The sequence below is a fragment of the Colius striatus genome, chromosome 4 (genome assembly GCF_028858725.1).
Source record: "Colius striatus isolate bColStr4 chromosome 4, bColStr4.1.hap1, whole genome shotgun sequence".
NCBI classification, from domain to species: domain Eukaryota; kingdom Metazoa; phylum Chordata; class Aves; order Coliiformes; family Coliidae; genus Colius; species Colius striatus.
Genome location: NC_084762.1, coordinates 67661850 through 67683589, shown reverse-complemented (window position 1 = coordinate 67683589; position 21740 = coordinate 67661850). Strand labels below are relative to the sequence as shown.

Here is a 21740-nt window from a genome sequence, read left to right as displayed (position 1 = left end):
GCGTGAGCTGTCGTGGAAGTTAACAGACGTGCCTGTGCAAGCCCAAATATCCTTTATCATCACTATTTTCTACAAGAGATCCTTTGGTTTTCATTCTGTTACTTGCACATTTGGTGCATGTAATTTCTAAATTTGGTTCCGGTTTTGCTACAGTTAAAACATCCAGACGTTTGACAAGCTCAAGGAAGTCTCTCAGCATGTGTGCCAGTACATTACAGATAAGGATAGGGCCTTCAGTGATGTGATTGTAATTCAGGTAACTGTGAACACAGACTGCTGCAAAAGATCACAAAATTCAGTTTAGGTGATACTCTACCAATACAAAATATTTTCAATAATTTTAATACCAGGAGGCAGTGGAGTGATTTCATCTCCATGCCTTTGAGGCACAAGTATGAAGGAACTGAGAATACCATTTAAATTCTTGGTGGAATTCATTTTTAAGGCAAAACTTAAACATAATTTTATTGTCAAAGCTAAACCTTATTTCTGAAGAGTCAGGGTAGAATAAAACTAAAAAGCATTTATCTTTTTTTTTTATCTTTCCTTCTACAAATCTGTTTTTTATGCAACATCAGCTTTAAAAAACCATGACTCCATCAGGTACCGAGAACTTCGCCACTTACACAGTTGCAGGAAAAAGGATGGGACATCTCGTAGTGGTGTATACTGGGGGGCTTGACTGCTGTCCTGCTGTGAGATGGGCTGACCCGATACTGCAGTGCAGCTGCTCAAGGCATGGCAAAATATCTGGAAACGTCACTTTTAGATGGCTCGGGAAATACTGCAGGAAGGCCTGATCCACCAGGATTTGCCAGCAACTCTGTTGCTGATCTTGCCCAGAGATGCAGAGTCTCTGGAAAACTTACATGAATTGAAACAGTTGAGTTGAGAAAATGGAAACAACTTCCATAGTTTAACATGAAAAATAACTTTGTTATTATTCTTTAAGAATGGGTACTGTATTATCTACAATTACTTGCATAGAAAGCACCACATGCTGTATTCCAAAATGAATAAATATCATTACTTTTTGACAGGGACAAATTAGCCTAGCGTTAAAGATGAAGCTTAGACCCGTGCTGACATGTGTACATTTGGTAAGTTGGCACGTTTCTGAAACACAACATGTGGGGAGAAAGGTGCTGAACACTGAAATTACTCTAATTTGCTTACAAATGGAAAAGAATATTTATATGGCTCAAAAATAATATGTAAATGCAGACCTAACACTTATAGAGGATGCAGTTAGGAAAAGCCTGTGACAACCTTAAGTAAAACTCAACCTCAGGAGGCTTTAATAAATGGTACAGAAGCCTATAATAAATTGTAAATGGTGATTGCAATAACTTAAAACACAGTTTGGAAACTATGTTAATTTAAAAAACTTTCGAGAAAGGTATTTTAAAGCTTAAAGCGCAGAAGTACTGCAATTTAAACTGGAAATTATTTCCCTAACCACCTTGGCTAATTTTCTCCTCAACAGGGTGTAGACAGCTCTGCTTCAGTTTCTGATCTCCAAAAAAACCCAGTTTCTTCTCAGCTTTTTTTTTCCAAAAGTTCCATTCTTTCCCCATTTATGCTTTTTGGGGAGCGATGAAATAGTTTCATTTCGCCCAGGCCTGAGACGTCTGGCGGCCTGTGTCGCCTGCCGCGGCTGCCAGGCACGCCGGCCCTCGTGCCGCTCTAACGGCCTCAGCGCCTACGAGTGGCGGGCGGGGCTGTACCGGCAGGGACGGGACGGCCCGGCCCGGCCCGGCACCCCACTCCCCCGCGGACCCCCGGCCTACGCACGGCGAGGCGGGTGGCCGCCGCCGCTCCGCAGGGACACCCGCCCTCGGCTGCGGGCGGAGGCAGCGCGGCCCCGCCGCCCCGCCTGGCAGATCTGCGGTCGGCGGGAATCCAGTCCGGGTTTTGGTGCCGGGAACCGGCGGCGGCGAGGAAGGGCGAGCGGGAGCGGACCCCGCGCCGCGCCCGACAGCCGGGCCGGGCGGCCAGGCCGGGAGAGGTAGGCGGCGAGAGCAGGTGGGCGAGCAGCGGCGCGGCCGCGCCGGCACCGGGCCCGCCTCGCCTCGCCCGCGGGCCCCCATGGCCGCGGCGCGGCCGCCGCACACACCCACCGCCGTCCCTCGGTGAGCGCCGCCGCCGCCCCTTGGGCTCGGCGCTGCCGTTGCGCGCCCGCGGCGGGGCCGCTGCCCGCAGCCGGGGCTGAGCGAGCCGGGCCGGGCCGGGCCGGGCGGAGGCACTATGCAGGCGCGGCGCTTGGCCAAGCGTTCCAGCATGGGCAACCGCCGCCTGAGCGCGGGGCCGCCGGCCGCACAGGCGGACGGGGTCCGGCCCCCCAAGCCCGAAAGCGCCTGGAGGCCCCCCCGGCGGGAGGGCTCTGCCGCGGCGTTGGAGGAGGAGGACGAAGACGAGGACGTGGTGGTGGAGGTGGAAGAGGAAGAAGAGGAGGAGGAGGGCGGCCTGGGGAGCCCACCCCCGACTCTGACCGGCCACGGCAAGGGCTCCCTCCGGGGGAGCCTGAAGGTGCGTCCCGGGAGGCCGGGGAGGGGAGCAGGGCGGTGGCGGCAGCCGCCCAAGCCGGGCTCGGAACCGGTGCAGGGGCCCGGGCGGAGGTGTCGGGCCGGCGGGGCAGGTCGGGCCGGCCGGTGCCCCGGGCCGGGCCGGGCCGAGCCGGGAAACCCATGGGGGGGGCCGCTGCGGGCCGCCTCGGCCCGCCTTGGCCGGGCAGCCTGCGGCTGGCGGCGGGGCGGCCCCCGGCGTGGCTGGGGAGCAGCGGGTGCGGGCGGGCCCGCGCTCAACAAGTTCTGGAGGAAGCGGGTGCCGCTGCGGCCCGCCGGGCGGGCGGCGGCGATCTGGCTGCGGGGTTTCTGAAACCTCGGGGCGGGCAGCTGCGCGGCTGAGAGGAGGCGTGTACGGAGAGGCACCGGTATCTGAAATACTTTGAGTATTGAAGATGAAGACTTTGCTGGATGAAGTGCGCGGCAGCCGGGCTGCAAGCGGAATGGTGTAGGGTTTTCAACCTGGCCGTTCGCATAGAGGTTTTTTCAAGACTTGAGTCGCACCTCCGGGGTGTGTAGGTTACGCGATGCTGGGCCGGAGGGCTCCCGCAAAGGAAAGTGGCTGTGGTAGGGAGTCCTGCGACTTCTGAAAAGTTTCTGAATCCACTAGTCCCGTGCAGATTCAAATCCTGCCAAAGTGTGCTCGTCTATTCCTCTAAATGTGATGTGCTCTGGAGCAACCGACTGCACACACTCTTGGACTGAGATTCCATAGATTCAGGCTTAATTATATTTATCATTAGGGATGTTCTGTATAACCCAGATAGTGGAAGTAAACCTGTGTGTGGATCTGGAGGATTCGTGTGATAGATGTGCACTGGTCATGGAAGATAAATGTATATGAGAGTTTAAAGTCTGAATTTAGATTGATAGGATTTTTTTCAAAATCCAGATGTTGATTCTCATTCTCAACCCCTGATCAGGGTTGGCCTAACAGTAGTGCCATATTGCTGTTGTGGTTTTCCCTGTATCCACAGTAGGAAAAAAAAAGGAAACAAAACCAAACCACCACCAATGAAAAAATCACTAAAGGAAAGTAGAGATGTGGTTATGGTCTGTCTGGGTTACACCATCCATGCTACTGAGGTCTGACATGCTTGGACAACTTCATTGCTGCAAAACCTTTTGACTGGCACCTTAATGGGCTTCTGGTCCCATCAATCTCTCTATTGTACTGAAATTCTAGTGGTAGAGGAGGCTTAGAGAAACTTCTCCTGTGCACTTACTAGGAAAAAAGTGGGAAATTCTCAAACGGAGCACAGTAATCTGAAATTTCAACTGAGTTTCATAGGTATGATCTGCATATAATGTCAGTTACCGGAGTTAACTGTTCTTTTCGCCAACCCTCAACTTGCTTTCAAGAAGTAGGTCTGTTAATATAAGTAAAGGTTGCTCCCATTCCTGCCTTGGACTTAAGATTATATACACATATAAGAATAATGTGTTTCCATGTATTTACTTCACTGAGTGGAGTAATGAGTATTAATCTACTTTTAGTGTACATTAATAGACTCAAGTGCTCTTCCATAACCAGGTGCAGGTATTTACCCTCTTTGGAAGAGTGATTCTAACCCTCATAACCTGCTTGTTTTTTCCTTTCACTATTTATACTATAAACTAAGAAAACTGTTATAATCAATCTAGATAATGCTTGAGGGTCAGAAGACACTGCAGGGGGATTTGGACAGGCTGTCTTGATGGACCAGTTGTTTGAGGTTTAACAGGGCCAAGTGCCGAGTGTTGCACTTGAACCACAACAACCCCATGAAACACTGCAGACTGGGGGGTGAGCAGCTGGAAAGCTGTCCAGCAGAAAAGGACTTCAAGGTGTTGATTGACAGCCGTCTGAGTATGAGCCAGCAGTCTGCCCAGGTGGCCAAGAAGCCCAATGACATCCTGGCTTGTATCAGAAATAGTGTGGCCAGCAGGACCAAGGAAGTGATTGTCCCTCTGTACTCCGTGCTGGTGAGGCCACATCTTGAGTACTATGTCCAGTTCTGGACCCTTCGCTATAAGAACGGCATTGAGGTGCTGGAAGCATGTCCAGAGATGGGCAACACAACTAGTGAAGGGTCTGGAAAACAAGTCTTACGAGTGGCTGAGGGAGCTGAGGATGTTCCGCCTGTAGAAGAGAAGGCTGAGGAGAGACATGATCACTCTCTACAACTACCTGAAAGGAGGTTGTGGTGTGGTGGGGGTTGATCTCTTCTCCCAAATAACAAGTGATAGGACAAGAAGAAGTGGGCTCAAGTTGTGCCAGGGGAGATTTAGATTGGATATTAGGGACAACTTCTTCATTGAGAAGGTTTTTAAACAGTGGAACAGGCTGCCCAGGGAGATAATGGAGTCACCATCCCTGTAGATATTTAAGAGGTGTGTAGATGTGGCACTTAGGGACACAGTTGCCAGTGTTACGTTAGTGGTTGGGCTTGATGGTCTTAAAGCTCTTTTCCAACCATAATTATCTATGGGTCTATCTAAGGGTTCTTCCAAGTAAATTAAAGCAACAGATTTAACACGAGAGGAGTGGCCATAAAATTAATGCTGAGATGCAACTGCAGAACTGTGGGAGGGTAATAGGACTGGCACATTTTGGCTGTGGTTTGTCAAATGGGATTTCTGCCAAATGGAGAACTGGCATGTGATCAGCAGCATTTCACTCCTGGACCTGACCTTCCGAGTTAGGGTCCAGGAGCAAAAAGAATTGCAGGGGTCTCCACTAGTGAGAGGATATAAATTGTCACAGTGTGCAATATGATTCAGACCAAGAGATGTCCTGAAGAGCTTCGAAACTTAATTGTACTTGAAAGTAAAGTAGTCTTGGTGCTGGTTTTGCAGTATACACTATCCAAATAATGCAATTAAAAAGCAGCATGCAATGTTTTGGTGTGTGGTATTGATACAGATGATGCACTTGTACACTTGATGGCTGTGCCCTTGGGTGGATTGGATTTTTAAAGCTAGAGGTTTAACAGGCTCTTCGCAGTCACTTCCTTGGAGCCCAATGTGATAGATGGATGAGTGCATCATAAGGTCTGCAATGGAATGAATATTTTTAAACAATGCCCGTGAGTAGGTCTGCTAGTCAAAATGAAAAAAAGTACCTGTACCATCAGGTCTTATAGCCATGTTGTCTCCAATCACAGGGAAGCGTGCTGGTTGCACAGCCCTCACTCTTAAGCATGGAGGGATAGAGGAAGAAATATTTTATGAAGACAAATCTTATTTCTCTAGTTTCTGAAGTCTTGGAAGGAGAGAAGAGTCATGACAAAACAGGAATGTGCGAGAGACTGTTGGTCATGGGGAAGATGCAGAAATTACTTACGTTGCTGTAGCCACAAAAGTGTCCAAGTAGAGGACACTGGAGAACACTTTTGCTGTTCTTTTCCCTCTGCTCGTCTAACACAACACTGGAAGAGGCATGAACACACTGTGTTTTGCTGGTGGGTAATGACAGGATAGCCAGAGGGACTTTTGAAAGCCTGTAAAGTCTTGTTCAGCAGTGCTTGTGTTTCTTATTTTGTTGTAACTAGTTCATTCATCTGTATATGGAAACAAAGAACACGGAGGTGCTGATTATACAGATGCATTTTGCATGTAAAACTCTTCTATTACAACCCATACTTGCTGCTTTTGCTGCATCTAAATTTCCAGCCATTTGAAATCAGATGAAAAAGAATAAATAACATAATTACCAGTACTTTGTCTTGAAGCATGGATTAATTTGCAGTCCTCTTTATTTCATCTTTTGTATGGAGCTTGGTTCAGATACCCCAGGCAGCCACATTAGTGCCACACTGGGCTTAATTCAGTCCCTGGAAATGGCTGGTTTTGGTGATATGGAGAGATGGTTATGAAGCAGGGTCCATTAGCAGTCTGTGATGCTGAGTTTATCTGATCCTTTGTGAGCAAACCTCACTGCATGTTGCAGAGCTACACAAATTGCCTGCAAAACACTAAAGCACTATGATTGAGCATTTGATCTGGTGATGAACATGGGCTTGTGGTGACTTGCTAACATGGTGTAATCTTTTCTCTACTGTTATAAATAGTGAAGGGATTATTGCTTTCTTCTGTTTAGCCCAGTTGCCACTTCCAGTGTGTTACCTGTCCCCAGGCTCAAAGTATGGACACGGGACATTTCTGATTCAGATAAGTATGGGGGCTGCTTGTGTTCCTCAAGCATTATGTTTCCATGATCTCTGCACTTCATCTTACCATAAGCATCCGTGAAATTATCAATTCCAGATATTTGCTTGTGTGTGAGCACTTCTTAGTAGTTCAGAAGGATGAATTTCCTGCACTTGGAATTGTTCCTGGAAATATGCAGCTCCCAAAATCATGGTAAATGAGCAGATTTAAGAGTCTGAAAATTAAAGGCCCAAGCAAGCTGTGTTGTGACACTTGAGGAATATGAAAGCCCGAGCTGCAAAAGCAAGGCATCAACTTCATGAACGTTGGGCTCAGTTTTGCCCATCTTGCAAAGTGGAATTTGCAACAAGTACAAAGTACGGTGTGCATGCAAGTCTGTGCCAGAGGTTTCAGAGCAGGGATGGCAGACATAGGTAGGAGTCCAGGTTAATACAGGATAAAAGTATGCTTTAGGACATGATTTTTGGTGTTTGTTTTGTTTGAGGTGAGGATTTTTTGCGCTTTTTTTTTTTTAAGATAGAGACATCTGTGTGATGGATACATCTCTGAATCTGTGGGATTTAAATCAGTCTTCAAACTTTGTCTGGAAGAAATCAATTGCCTGTTGTTCATTTGTGGTGTTTGACTGTGTTGAATTAGTTCTCTGCTCCTTTGCTCCTTTTCTGTGCATTCTTTCTGAAGCCAGGAATTCATTGCTTACCATCCTTTAAATCAAACTTTTGGGTTCATCTTTACTGTTTGAATAGACTGTAGGCTCGTACTGGTCAAAATAAACTTCTTTTTTTGCTTGATGTATTATTTCATTTAGCTTTCATATGTGTGTGCAAATATATTTTAATGCGCAAATTGCAAAATCCAAACTTCAAATACCAGATTTGCTTAGTGATGGAGGATTCTAAGACACATTAGGAACTTGCATGCAGTCCTAAGAGTAAACTGAAATGTTCCCTTTCAGACTGATGTATCATTATTTTTATATATACTACTAGTTACTAGAGCACCAGAACTCATGTTCTAATCTAAACAGCAGGATGCTGTTAGGCCAGGCTGTGTACAGACTCAGAACAAGCATGATGCTGCTCTACTGTCTTTTGTGAAGTTGAAGAGTAACACAAGAGATAATGAATGGATACAGGTGGACTATGGGGAACAACTAAAGGGTGAGACAAGTGAGGCAGACAAACATTGGCAGCTTAGCTGTATTTTTGTAGGTAAGTAAACTTAATTAATTTTTAAATTTCAAACTTTGTTCAGTTTCTTACAGTCCTGGAGTGAAAACTTGGCTAATGAGGTTGGTTGGAAACTGCAGAGTTTGATGTGGGATTTTTTTTTCTTCCTTGATAAAAGTTTTAAAAAATTATACATGATATGGATTACTGGAGACAGAGCTGGAGGTAGTGAGATTGTAAAATGCTATTTTTTCTTCACTCTTCCATAATAAAGAGTGAATAGGAATAATTTGCTGAGGATTTTTTATGTAATTTTTTGTTTGTTGTTGTTTGTTGGACACAGACCAAGCCCTTTTCCCTTAAGAGGAATTGTATTAGAAAACTGTCATTGTGAGAATAAAGAGGTATGGTGGAGCCACTAATAGTTTTGAGCCTTATTTGCTAGAATGTTTTCACTCTAGAATGACTTCAGCTGAGAATGACAAGTTGGCTGCCTTCAGGTATGGAGTATGTTCTGGTGGATAGAGATGTGTTGCTTGGTCGTTATTAGAGAATCACAGAATGGCTGAGGTAGAAAAGGACCTCTGGAGGTCATCTTGTCTACCCCAGCGATAAAGTAGGGACACCCACAGCAGGCTGCCCACAACCATGTCCAGATGGCTTTTGAAGATCTCTAAGGAAGGAGACTCCACAACGTTCTGGGACAACCAGTGCCAGTGCTTGGTCACGCTCACAGTGAAAAAAGTCTGGGTGCCCATTGCCTCTGATCCTGATACTGGAAAGAGCCTGGCACCACTGAAAAGAACCTGGCTCTGTTCTCTTTTCTCCCTCCCTTCAGTATTTATAGACATTTGTAGGATCCCCTTGAGCCTTCTCTTCTCCAGAGCTGAAGTCTCAGCTCTCAGCCTTTCCTCAGAGGAGAGGTGCTCCAGCCTTCATCATCCTGGTGTCCCTTTGCTGGATTCTCTCCAGTATGTCTGTGTCTCTTCTGTACTGAGGATCCCAGAACTGAAGGCAGTACTCCAGGTGTGACCTCACCAGTGCTGCCGCAAGTGCAGAGTGCTATCTCAAGTTCAGGTTGATGTCCACCAGGACCCCCATGCCTTTTCAGCAAAGCTGCTTTTCTTTCTGACTGGATGACCCCTAGCATGTACTGGCTCCTGGGGCTCTTCCCTCCTAGGAGCCAGACTTCCCATTTCCCTTTGTTGAACTTCATGAGGTTGCTGTTGGCTCATTTCTCGGTGTTGGCATAAACTATCTGCTGTATCAGCCACTCATCCCAGCTTTGTGTCATCTTCAAAGTGTGTTGAAGATGCACTCTGCCCCATCATCTGGATGTGGTATTGACCTCAGGGGTACACCACATTTACTGATTTCCAACTAGAGACTTTGTGCCATGGATCACCACCCTCTGGGCCCATTTGTTCAGACAATTTGCAGCTCACCTCACTGCCTGCTTATTCAGCCCATGCATCAACAGCTTGACCGAGAATGCTGTGGGAGATGGCATGAAAAGCCTTCCTGAAGTCTGGATGGAGAATATCTGTTGCATTGCCCTCATTTACCAGGCCAGTCATTTCATCCTTGAAGTTTATCAGGCTAGCCAAGCGTGGCTTCCCCTTGGTGAAGCCATGCTGACAACTTACCATGATTTTCTCGTCCTTCATATGCTTGAAAATGGATTCTAGGATTAGCTGCTCCATGGTCTTCCTGAGAATCACAAGGTATGGCTGACCAGCCTGTAGTTGCCTGAATCCTCCTTCTTGAACTTAAAGTGACATGCTTTTGCATCTAGAAACTAAGTATTGAGAAGGTGTTTTCTGTGGTTTGGTAATTAATATTTGTAATGTATCCTGTGACAGGTGCAAATGCACCCTGTGCTCTTTCAATATTGCTTCTGATGCAAGATTATGGAGAAGTATAACAGTCCTGTAGACAAGTTTTGGACCCTCGAGTCCTCCTCTGTGTTTTACTAGCTGCTAGATTAGAAATTCCAGAGGTATGAGAGAAGCAGTGAGATCTTAGCAGACTGTGGTATAAATCTATGCCTCAGACTATGCCACTTGGCCATCTCAAAGATGGCAGCGTTGCTGCTTGAGTAGGAGGGAGCATGCTGGTCCTGGCTGGTGTCTGCTCTGTAAGTACAGCTGTGGATTGAGCAATGGTGGTTTGGTTTTGTTTGTCTCAGAATCAGCGTGCTCATTGGCTTTGTAATACTTTAAAGTGAAGTATTGAATTGCTTATTTCTAAAAATAGTGAGCAGCTTGACCACTCCTGCTGCTTGAGGCCAGTCCAAAAAGACTACAGAAGGATGGTAGGCTAAGAGAGAAACTCCTGTGAATGTTTTTGTTTACTTGGGAAAATTGAACAGGAAATAGTGAATAAAAAGACTGTTCATTACCTCCTATGGTAGTCAGCTTAAATTTCATGAAGTTGTGTTGACGTTTTCCACCGTATCATGTTGCTGAAAGAGTATGTAGGAATTCAGTGTTATCGCTGTTGCTGAACAGTCTGTGATGGGATCACTTTCACCACTCTTGACACCTTGCCAAAGTTTCCAGTCCCAAACGATGATTGCAGTGACATTTATCTCATTGTACTAAAAAGTACATGTGTGGGTGGTATTTGTTGTTTGACAACAAAACTAATGAAGACAGGAAACTGAACAACTCCTGTTACTTGAACTTTGGATAAAAATACAGATCTTTTCATTGATGTTTTTTGCAAAACATAATCAAATTTCCTTCAAATTCTGACCCATGTGAAGCGGATGGAAAAGTCCTGCTAGTTTAAGCAGTTTTGGGATTTCAGCCCAATTATGTCACCACAAAGGTGGTTACACAATTTAGTCTCCTAAAACCTTTCAACAGTGGTTGTAATAATTTTTAAGTGTTGCTTCAGACTATAGAAGGCCATTATAATTGCTGTACACAGAATAGAGGGAAGGTTAAAATGCCTCAATGATTACATTACTGAAGTGTGAAATTGTGTAGCTCATCATTTTACTGTCTTTAATGTATTTTTTTAACATAGCAGATAAAAGGTTACTTGAATTTCAGATAGACAATACAATTATGACCAGCAGTCATAAGACTGGATGGTTACTTAATTATTTTTTTTCTGCTTCAGCAGATAAAGTGGCTAATGCCTGCATCATACTGACATAAAGGACAAATTGTACCATCATGTTCTGTAATCTGGACTTTGTAAAGTTGGCGAGCTAAACATTGAGCCAACCTGATCTTTTGTGTATACATGAATATCCCTTTGAAATGGTGGAAAGAACTCTCTTTGGATCAAAAATGCTTTTGACTTCCTATTTGTCCTATTTTTTTAATGTAATTGTGACAAATGTAAGTATTACCAAAGGAAAAAAAACACAGAATCTCAAGGGCTGGAAGGGATTTCAAAAGATCATTGAGTCCAACCCCCCTGCCAAAGCAAGATCTCCTAGAGTAGGTCACACAGGAACTCATCCAGATGGGTTTTGAATGTCTCCAGAGATGGAGACTCAACAACTCATCTGGACAGCTGGTTTCAGTGATCTGTCACTCTCACAGTGAAGAAATTCTTCCTTGTGTTTCTTTGGAACCTCTTATGTTCCAACTTGTACCCGTTGCCCTGTCATTGGACATCATTGAGAAGAGCCTGGCTCCATCCTACTGCCACCCACCCTTTATGTATTTGTAAATATTAACAAGGTCACCCCTCAGTCGCCTCCAAGCTGAAGAAACCCAGCTCCCTCAGTCGTTTATCATAAGGGAGATGCTATCATAAGGGACTAGAGCATCTTCCTTATGAGGGAAGGCAGTGGGAAGTGGGGCTTTTCAGACTGGGGGAGAGTAAAGGGGGAATCTCATTAACACAAGTATTTTAAAAGTGTATATCAAGAGAATGAGGCGGCATTGTGTTGTGTCCACAGGTAAGACAAGGGGTAATAGAAAGAAGCTGGAACAAGAGGGTTTTTTTGATGCCCAGGGAGGTTGTGGAGTCTCCTGAGAGGTTTTCAAAACCCACCTGGACACATTCCTGTGTGACCTGATCTAGGTGAACCTGCTTTAGCAGGGAGATTGGACTAGATGATCTCTAAAGGTCCTTTCCAACCCCTACCATTCTGTGATTCCATGATAGAGGGCTGGTTTCTGAAGTGATTGAGGAACTGAAGGTTGTTTGGCCTCCATAGGTTCTTCCATTATTTTCTGGGATAATGAGATTAAACTTTGTGATACGACTTCTCTGAGTAGTCAGACCCAAAAATCATCATCTTTTTTGGCATCTTTCCCAATCTGAACAGGAAGACTGTGAAATGTTTTTGTCTGGAGCTGAACGTAGACTTGGGAGAATCTCTTAACAGGGGGCAACAGTCTTCTAAAGGAACAGGTTTTTTACTTCCAGGCTTGAGACCAGTTAAAGGAAATAGGATGTGTGAACTTAATTCTGATCTTGTAATATCTCCTCCAGGTTCTTAGCTTCAGGGATCAGCACTGGCCCCTGAAGCTTTCATTCACAGGGACAATTTAATTCAAAAATTACAACAGTTGAATAAATCTGTGAACAACCCTGGTTTAATTTTACTGAAATCCCATCATTTAAACAAACAAGCAAGAGCAAAGCCTATTCCCAGGATGTTAAGGCAAATAAATTACATTCCATACTCTTTTAAATGATGTAGGTTGAGCAGCACCTTAACAAGGGAGGACTGCTTCAGAAGTCAGACAGTTGCTTCTCAGCCTAGAAATCTCACACTTCTCTGTACCTTGTTTGCAAGAGATCTTGAAAATAAAACTAATCTGTTTTTCTTTTCACCAGATTTATTTAGCTATGTATCTAGCCATACACAGGGGGAGACCTTTCAAATGCAGATGAACCAATCAAGGGTTTCTTACTGAGCAGCAGTAAGGCAGAATTTCTAACATCATTTACTAAGTGTAGTGAGTTCCCCTCTGCCTTTTGTATGATTTGTTTTTTTGATAGCTGTGTTTGCTTGATCCTAAATGAGACAATAGAGAAATGAATCATAGAATCATAGGGGTTGGAAAGGACCTTTAGAGATCATATAGTCCAACTCCCCTGCAGAAGCAGGTTCACCTAGATCAGGTCGCATAGGAACAGGTCTAGGCAGGTCTTGAAGATCTCCAAGGAAGGAGACTCCACAACCCCTCTGGGCAGCCTGTGCCACTGCTCCCTCACCGTCACAGTGAAATAGTTTTTTCTTATATTTGAGTGGAACTTTTTGTGTTCCAGCTTCATCCCATTACCCCTTGTCCTGTTGCTAGCTACTATAGAAAAAAGGGATGTCCCAACCTCCTGACACTCACCCTTTAGATATTTGTAAATGTTAATAAGATCTCCCCTCAATCTCCTCTTGTCCAGACTAAACAGCCCAGTTCCCACAGTCTTTCCTCGTATGAAAGATGTTCCATTCCCCTGATCATCTTGATGGCCTTGTGCTGGTCTCTCTCCAGTTGTTCTCTGTCCCTCTTGCGCTGAGGAGCCCAGAACTGGACTCAGGACTCCAGATGAGGCCACATTGCTGGCTCATGGTTAGTTTATTATCAATCAGGACTCCCAGGTCTCTCTCTGCAGAGCTGCTCTTCAGCAGTTCGACCCCCAGCCTGTACTGGTGCATGGGGTTGTTCCTTCCCAGATGCAGGACTCTGCACTTGTCCTTATTGAACCTCATGAGATTCCTCTCTGCCCAACTCTCAAGCTGGTCGAGATCCCGCTGAATGGCAGCACAGCCTTCTGGGGAATCAGCCAGTCCTCCCAGTTTGGTGTCATCAGCCAACTTGCTGAGGGTACACTCTGTCCCCTCATCCAGGTTGTTGAAGGTGTTGAACAAGACTGGCTCCAGAACCAGTCCCTGTGGAACTCCACTGACCACAGGCCTCCAACACGATTCTGTGCCATTGATCACCCCCCTCTGGGCTCTGTCATTCAGGCAGCTCTCGATCCACCTCACTGTCCACTCATCCAAGCCACACTGCCTGAGCTTTCTGATGAGGATGTTGTGGGAGACAGTGTCAAAAGCCTTGCTGAAGTCAAGGTAGATGACATCCGCTGCTCTCCCCTCATCTAGCCAGCCGGTTATGCACTCATAGAAGGCTATCAGGTTGGTCAAACAGATTTCCCCTTGGTGAAGCCATGTTGACTCCCCCTAATAACCATCTTTTCCTTCATATGTTCTAGTGATAACATTCAGCATGAGTTGTTCCATCACCTTTCCAGGGTTGGAGGTGAGGCTGACCGGCCTGTAGTTTCCTGGGTCGTCCTTCCTGCCCTTTTTGAAGACTGGGGTGACACTGGCCTTTCTCCAGTCCTCAGGCACATCGCCTGTCCTTCATGAATGTTCAAAAATGATGGAGAGAGGCTTAGCAATCACATCGTCCAGTTCCCTGAGCACTCTAGGATGCATCCCATCAGGACCCATTGACTTATGTGCCTTAAGCTTGGCCAACAAGTCTTTAATCTCTTAGTCTTTCACCCAGGGCAAGTCCTCTGCTGTCCAGGCCATCCTACTATCCTTGCTGGACTGGGCTTCCCAAGGGCCGGCCTTGGCCATAAAGACTGAAGCAAAGAAGGCATTCAGTACTTCGGCCTTCTCTGCATCCTTGGAGTGATGGTATTTCTCCCTTCTGCTTTAAACTGCTGCCATCCTTACTAATGCTAGACCAGCAAATGGAAAGAGAAACCACTGCAGCTTCTCATACATCTTCAGCGATGCTCTTGAATGGTTGAAATTAAAGATATTTTATTTGTACGTGAGTTTTGGGAACTACACAGCAGATTGATATATCTGTTCATAAGACAGTCCATATACAAGACTATATTAAGGTACTTAAATTTTAAGCTGTTGTGTACAACATCTTCATGTAGCCAGAATCAAAATTAGAGGCAGCAACGACAGTAGATACTTTCCCACTGGCTTCTAGGAATCTCTTTGCATTTATTGCCAGTAGGAAAACTTGTCATTGCAGAGAAACTAGATGTTCGCAGGAATACCATAGAAAATACTCTGATGTGATGTTTCAGAGTGTCAGCCAGTGCAGTAAAAACACCTGATTTGATGGTGCTCTCTATTTGCAGCCTTTAATTACAATCAGTAATGTAACAAATAAAACCAAAAATGTTTGAACTTCCCTGTTACCCCATGTTAGTATGCTTGTTTTTATCTCCAAATCAATTTTTTTTTAACTTTCCCAGAGGTAGCCAGCAAGACCCAGGTGTGTCCTCCTCTTCTGTCCTTGGCCAGCCCCCACCATATGTTTCCAGTCCCTCTCCTGTCCTGTACATGGCCACAGCTTTCCCTGATGGCACCGGGCATTGTTCGTGCTGCTTTTGCTGCCGGAGAGGCAAAAGGAGGCTACTGCCTGGCAGGCACCTTGCTTGCTCGCACAGCCAGGCACGTACGTTGCTGTTCAAATGCGATAATTGGTTTAGTTAATTTTAAACTCACTTTTTCTGAAACCAATAATTGAGGAGGCAATTATAGCTGTCCATTCCTGACCAGCCAAGTCCTTTTTAGCCTGGTGGAGTACCCAAGCGCTCAATGGTGAGCGTGTTTAGTGAAGCTTGAAGTGCAGCAGCAAGAATAAAAAAATGAACCTGTTTTTTGCAAATATCATCCTCCACTTTCTTTCTGTATAAGGCTTTCCATGGTAGATTCTGAATTTTTAGATGTTTAGAGGCAGTGTGTTTCTCAGGGACTTATTTTATTTAAGAAAACAAAAACAGGGCTGAAAGCTTTCTGCTGAGACTGCTGTGCCTGGGGACCACCGTCCACTTGAACCCAGCTAGCCGAATTCATGAAACAGTGACTCCCAAGTCATCTGCTTGCATGCACAGCATATCCAGAATGCAAAACACAGAATTACTTCTTTGAGAATTAAACATTGCATGCAAATTTTGAAGGTGCACACATGATATAATTAGTATAATGTTTGGTAATTGGTACTAATTGATGTCTGATTATCTTAGAAGTCATGTCATGTACTTTTCTGTAAGGGGCCTACTATAGCTGTGTATGGGATGGGAAAGCAAACTACCATACTTTCACATCTTCATCCTGTTGTTTGTGTGGTAGGGAGGAAAAGGCTCAAACATCTCATTTGTTTAGACCTGAAAATGGTGTATGGGAAGGGCTATGGATTCCCAGTGTTCCTTGCTGCGTCTCCCTGTAGTCTTAGTAACACCTCTGTCTAGTTTTAGTAATGTCGATGCTTTTTGTGCCAGTTAGTGCGGACTTTCAGATGTCACAAGTTGGTCATCATTTATTTTATTTGAGGTACAACAGGTACCTGGATGCCACCAGATTTTCCAGTGTGGCAGTGAAAATTTCTGTCATTCATCTGAGTAGATGCTGTATACTTCAGAAACACTCAAAGCTGGTGCTAGGGTACATGGTTCTTGTAGATGAGTTATATTTAGCCAGATAAGCGCTGATGTATCCATGTCGATGAAAGAGTAGAAACGTCTTGCTGACTCCAGTTCTTGCTGCTTAACACCATATTGTGAATCCAGGCAACATAGATGTTTAGACTTCTATTTTAATATCTAGAAAATATGTTCTATGGGTGGTTTTGTATATTCAGTCAAACTATGAAGACTTTGTCCTAGCCTGGCTGAAAATGAATACTATGATAGTATATGTTAATGCATATAATGTGTTGTAAAGAATGCTTACAGTGACCTTAAAATGCATTATCTTCATATTGTTAGGGAGCAGCAGTTTACAAATGCTTAGAGTGATTAGATTGATGTGGTTTATGTATAATGAGCAACTGCTGGTGAAGTGAATAATTAAATGCAAAGTATATTTGAAAATGTAATAATACATTGAAATTCAGGGCAGATTATCTCCAAGCATCATTACGAGAATCTGTCTAACCTCTTTGTATGCCAGTATGAATAGAGATTTCTAGTGAAATAGAAATTCAGTGCATTCTTTCCTTACAGTCAGGATGCTGGTTCGGAATGGCAAAAATTAGAGCCTTTTTACAGAAAAGGGAACTTGAATAGGAAATACTGTATAAAGTAGTATGAATAGAGCAAAACCTTTGTCCTTCTGTGGATTTAATTTAAATATTCTTTACTTACATGATTGTCTTAGTATAAAGTTCGGTGATTCTCATTGCTGCTTGCTATATTTTGCTGTGAACTTTATTCCTCAATACTTTCTTATTCAGAAAAATGGCATATCTCTGTCCCTAGAGCATAGCCTAACTGTTTCATCTGGCCTGAAAAGTCTTGCAGTTATTGAGCTCTTGTTTGACTGAACTTTTGAAATACACGTAATGTTAAATATGTACATTTTATTTTTGTTTCCTGTTAATACACTAGGCTGAAATAGACTGATTTCTTCTTTTGCTTCCACCATTGAGCTGTACATGTGTTCTGTAGTGGATCAAAAATGTTGTTAAAGCCTGATTTAAAAAAAAAAAATCCTGGGACTTTGTTTTCTTACCAGATGGAAGATTTATTGGCAGTCCCAAACACTTAGCATGCTTACATCTATTTCAGAAAATGGAAAGAAATGGTCACAAAGTCCCAATGAAAAAAATTGTTCATAAAAACCAACGGAGTTATACAGCAGATTGACTGATCCTAAACCATCTTGTAGTTACTGGTGTTTTATGAAGGCAATGGTTACAAGCTGGAACAGAAGAGGTTCCAAAGAAACAGAAGGAAAAACTTCAGTGTGAGGGTGACAGAGCACCGGAATGGACTGCCCAGAAGGGTTGTGGAGTCTCCTTCTCTGGAAACATTCAAGACCCACCCGGATGAGTTCCTGTGTGGTAGGGGTGTTGAACTAGATGATCCTTCAAGGCCCTTTCCAACCCTTCAGATTCTGTGATTCTGTTTAATCAAAAGAGTGTTCTGATGGAATCAGACCAACTGATTGCATAATAAATCAGATGGAAATGAAAAATCCTCATTCTGAACTGTGTCTTCTTTAATAGCTATGTAGTGTTAATATTGTACACCAGTACTCACAATTCAATTAAAATTATTTAACTGTTGACAATGCAAAATTTTCCAGAATTGGAGCAATGTGTTGCGTGACTCTTGTTTGGATGGGATTTTTTTGTATGTGTTTTTTAATTAGTGTGTTCCTTCCCGACTTCTGCTTCCCTCCATCCTGGAAAGCAGTCAGTTGTGGCTTCTGAGGGTTCTTGTTGGTTTTGTAATGAAGGGACACTGGGGTTCAGTCCAGTTATGGTGGCCTGTAGCTGAGGTAAAGGAAGTATAGCTTTATGGGTTGATGTAGAAAAGGAAATATGTATAAAAATGAAAACATGGAAATGACATTAGGATTCTTAATATAAATTGGGGATTTTTTTTTAAGCACCTAGTTTCCCAAAGCATATTCCCACTAGTATGGGTTTTTTTTATAGGGGATTTTGGATGCACTCAACTTTTGTACAGATACCTCTCTCCATCCTCATAACATGTTTTTTTAGAGGTACTTATATTGCTGCTGTTGTGAAATGAGTGCTGTATGAACAAAACATAATGGCATAAAATAGGTCATAGTTGCAAGATTATTTAATTTACTTAGGCCTCTAAGATTCAAACTGTTCATGGGGGGGACTTTTTCAAACATCTGAGTTCTTCCGAAATACCAGTAGACAACATGAGGAGAAGTAGGAGTTAGCTGGTGTCCCCCTAGATTATCAGGGGAGGCTGCTAGGTTCTTTCACTGCTGTCCAGCTGTCTGACAGCATGACACAAGACTGACTCCTGCTGAGACTCTGTTTGCTGACTTGCTTCTTGGCAGGCAGATGCAATCCCATGTGTAGCCACATCTTCTTCACCTGATGTAAATTGGTGTAGCTTTGTTGAGAGCGCTGCATTGAGTCCCAGGGTTGGAGGCAGAGGTGCTCAGAGTGATGCTCTGCACTGAGCAGCTGCCTTCTGCTTTGCCACATCCAGTTCCCACTGCTTGACTCCTTGTCAGTAAATCAGTCCGAGTTGTTTATGAAACCATCTGCAAAGCAACCATGGTATGTGATGTGGCAATTCTTTCAGTTTTCTTTCTATGCCATCTATCTGTGTAGACCATTAAGGCCTGTTAAGAATGACATCTGTGCTCGTGGTGTGCCCACCTGGATCCACAGGTGCTGCACAAAACTACAGACGTTGGAAGGAACACAGATGGGAATCAGTTTTTACGTTTGAAGGCATATTTCTGTACATTTGCTTCACATACAGGTAAATGGTGATAATATTCTTGGGAGTTTATTACTTCCCATTGTATAGGATACAGGTATCTTAATGCCTGTTAAATGCTAGCAAACTATTTGAAAATAAATAAATTTAGGTTTTAAGCAGCAATGCACTAGAAGTAAGGGAAAATGCTGAAGACCAGTGAGGTTGTACTCAAGAGCAGACATAGAAATTTAAGCCTCTTCATTTGCATATAAATATGCTAGGTCTACTTATTCCAGCATTGCTGATCCTTTGACCAGTGGTCCAATACCTGAGCTGTCTGATCAATAGTTTTTTTGCTGTTCAGGTCAAAATCCAAGCTGAAATTTAACTGAAATTAGAGAAGTGTGAAATTTGACTGCGATATGAGCAACTTGTCAGGATGTGCATTTGAGCATAACAAAAACTGACTGCAGATAACTTAAGGCCTAAACTGTGGGGGGAAAAAAAGCAGCCTGCACATCCTCTGTAAAGAATAAAGGAAATTTCACTAAATTCCTCAAAATTTGTGTAGATGTTCAGCATGCTTTAATTTGGGCAGGACTTCCATTGCAACATATGGCCTTCATTGGGGTGTGTGGAATTCAAAACTAGCAACTTGGTTATGACAAGATACTAGCAAATACAAGTTTCTATAGGCAAGTCAAGGTGGAAAGCTATTAATCTACTTCTGAAAATACTAACTGTGGTAATCATTAAGCTGTCATGTGGAGTATTAAACTTTGTGACTTAATAATGAATCAAACAAGAATTTGAACTTACAAGCAAAACCCGCAACCTAAATATATACCATTATCTTGACAACTTCAAAACAGAAACTAAAATGATTTCCTGTTTTTGTTTAATAAAGTTTCTGCTCAGAAACCAAAGGAAGGAATGACTTTCAGTTTTTGCAGGAACATTACCCAGCTTTGGGATTGAAGTGGCACCTGTCTCAGACAGCCAAAGTGGGGCTGCCACACTTGATGAGCAAGAAATGTTTCAAAATGAGCAAGGGAAAATCACTCTGTGACCCAGCACACACTTTTGAAGAAGTTAATGGAAGTAGCTGTGCTGTGAGGTGTTGAAAACTCAGAGGCGAATGTATGGCAAGAGCAGTGCATGCTGAGAAAGCAGTGGAAGGGGTAAAGCCAGACGAGACTTCAGTCATTGGGCAGCCTGTTGTAAAATGGCTTATATGAGTGATGATTAATCAGGAAATTATACAAATTATACTGGAGACAGTAAGGTGGCAAATAGAGAGATATCATGACAAGAAAAGCCAGACTAATAGGGAACAACCTAATAATGGAATTTGAGAACATCTGAGGAGAAAAGTGAAGTATTGGAAGTAAGCTGAAATGAATTATTGTTCTGGTGTTGACACCTATCTATGAGACAAGCTGCATCTCCTTGGACTAGACCTTCCATGAAACTTTTGCTGAAACATGTTACGGACTTAGAGGACCACCAGAAGTCTCAAAGTAGTTGAAAGAATATGAAGCATCTTTAATAAAAGAAAAAGTTCCAGATAAGATATGACAGAACAGTGAAGTTATCTGGAAACAGTTAAGTTATACTGGAAATTGTCTGTGTTATCTCCAGACTGTGAGTGATGGTGAGGCAAAGCTTGAAAGCAGAAGGCTCTTGGTAGTTAATCAATGTCACAAAACAAAAATCTTGATCAGTCACGTGACTCTGGTCCTCAGTGCTCCCTACATCAATGGCTGCTTGTGTAGGTGGTTGGATTTCTAGCAAAAGATCCTGTACTCTTCCAGGCAGGGCAAGTGCCTCAGGTGGAAGTGGTTCCTGTAGGCATGGATGAATTAGAATAGAAAAACTGCCCAGAGAGTGGTCACCAAGGGAAACTCTGAAACTATGCTTTCTCTTAGGATCACCTACTTTTAAATCAGAAAGGATTCTTTATCTGCAGCTGCTCTCAAGGGAAAGTTTAGAAAAAAGTTAATATTTCCAAATGTCTGTTGAAAACTGCAGGAGAGGAAGAGGGTTAGTCTAAGTGTTGGATTTGATCATCTGTTTCTGGCTGTTTAGCCAAAGGACCTGAATCTCTTGGCAGCAGCTCTGCAACCTGAGCACTTGCTTCTGTGTGTTTTGTTATTCTTCAATTCCATGTGCTTGCATGGGGCTGGCTATTAATTATGTCTCATTGACACATGAAAAGTTGTTACTTGAATATATTGCAACTGGAGGTGAATATTTTATATATATATCTATATATATGTATATACTATCCATTATCACAGTACAAGTATTCTGCTCTTTACATTTTAGACTTTGTTTGTACAGTTGTAGTCTCAGTCTGCAACCTATTTTGGTCTGTAAAGAACACTTAATAATGTATGGTGCAATATGTTTGCTGAAACTGAGTAAAATATTACAGTTCCAGTGTACATCGAGGAATGTTTTTTCCTTTGGTGAAATAATGAATTTGTTTGGTTTAATTAATAATAATAATCTCAATGAATATCATATTTGGTAGGGAAGAAGAGCTGCTGCCCCTCACCTGTCCTCGCAATGCTTTCTCTGCTAATGGTTGTGCAGAGCAAGGAGGGAACTGCGGGGTCCTGCCTCATACATGTGTGTGCCAGCACCCCCCCATACACAGCAGATGTAGCTGCTCTAGCCCTGCACAGCACCGTCCTCTGCA

General features: G+C 43.6%; 1 protein-coding gene across 3 annotated transcripts in view; it reads left to right on the top strand.

Moving 5' to 3' along the window:
- Positions 1 to 2174: 2174 nt before the first annotated feature.
- Positions 2175 to 21740, top strand: part of ZNF704 (zinc finger protein 704) — a 113846-nt gene continuing 94280 nt past the window's right edge. For 2 of the 3 annotated variants that reach the window (XR_009818712.1, XM_061996063.1), the window contains exon 1: positions 2178 to 2529. Coding sequence is in view for 2 of the 3 variants with exons in the window: in XM_061996063.1 (XP_061852047.1) it covers positions 2248 to 2529 (282 nt within the window). In the remaining variant the exon portion in view is untranslated. Of the gene's footprint in view, positions 2530 to 21740 lie in introns of all 3 variants that reach the window. The other variant, XM_061996064.1, reaches the window with a different exon arrangement.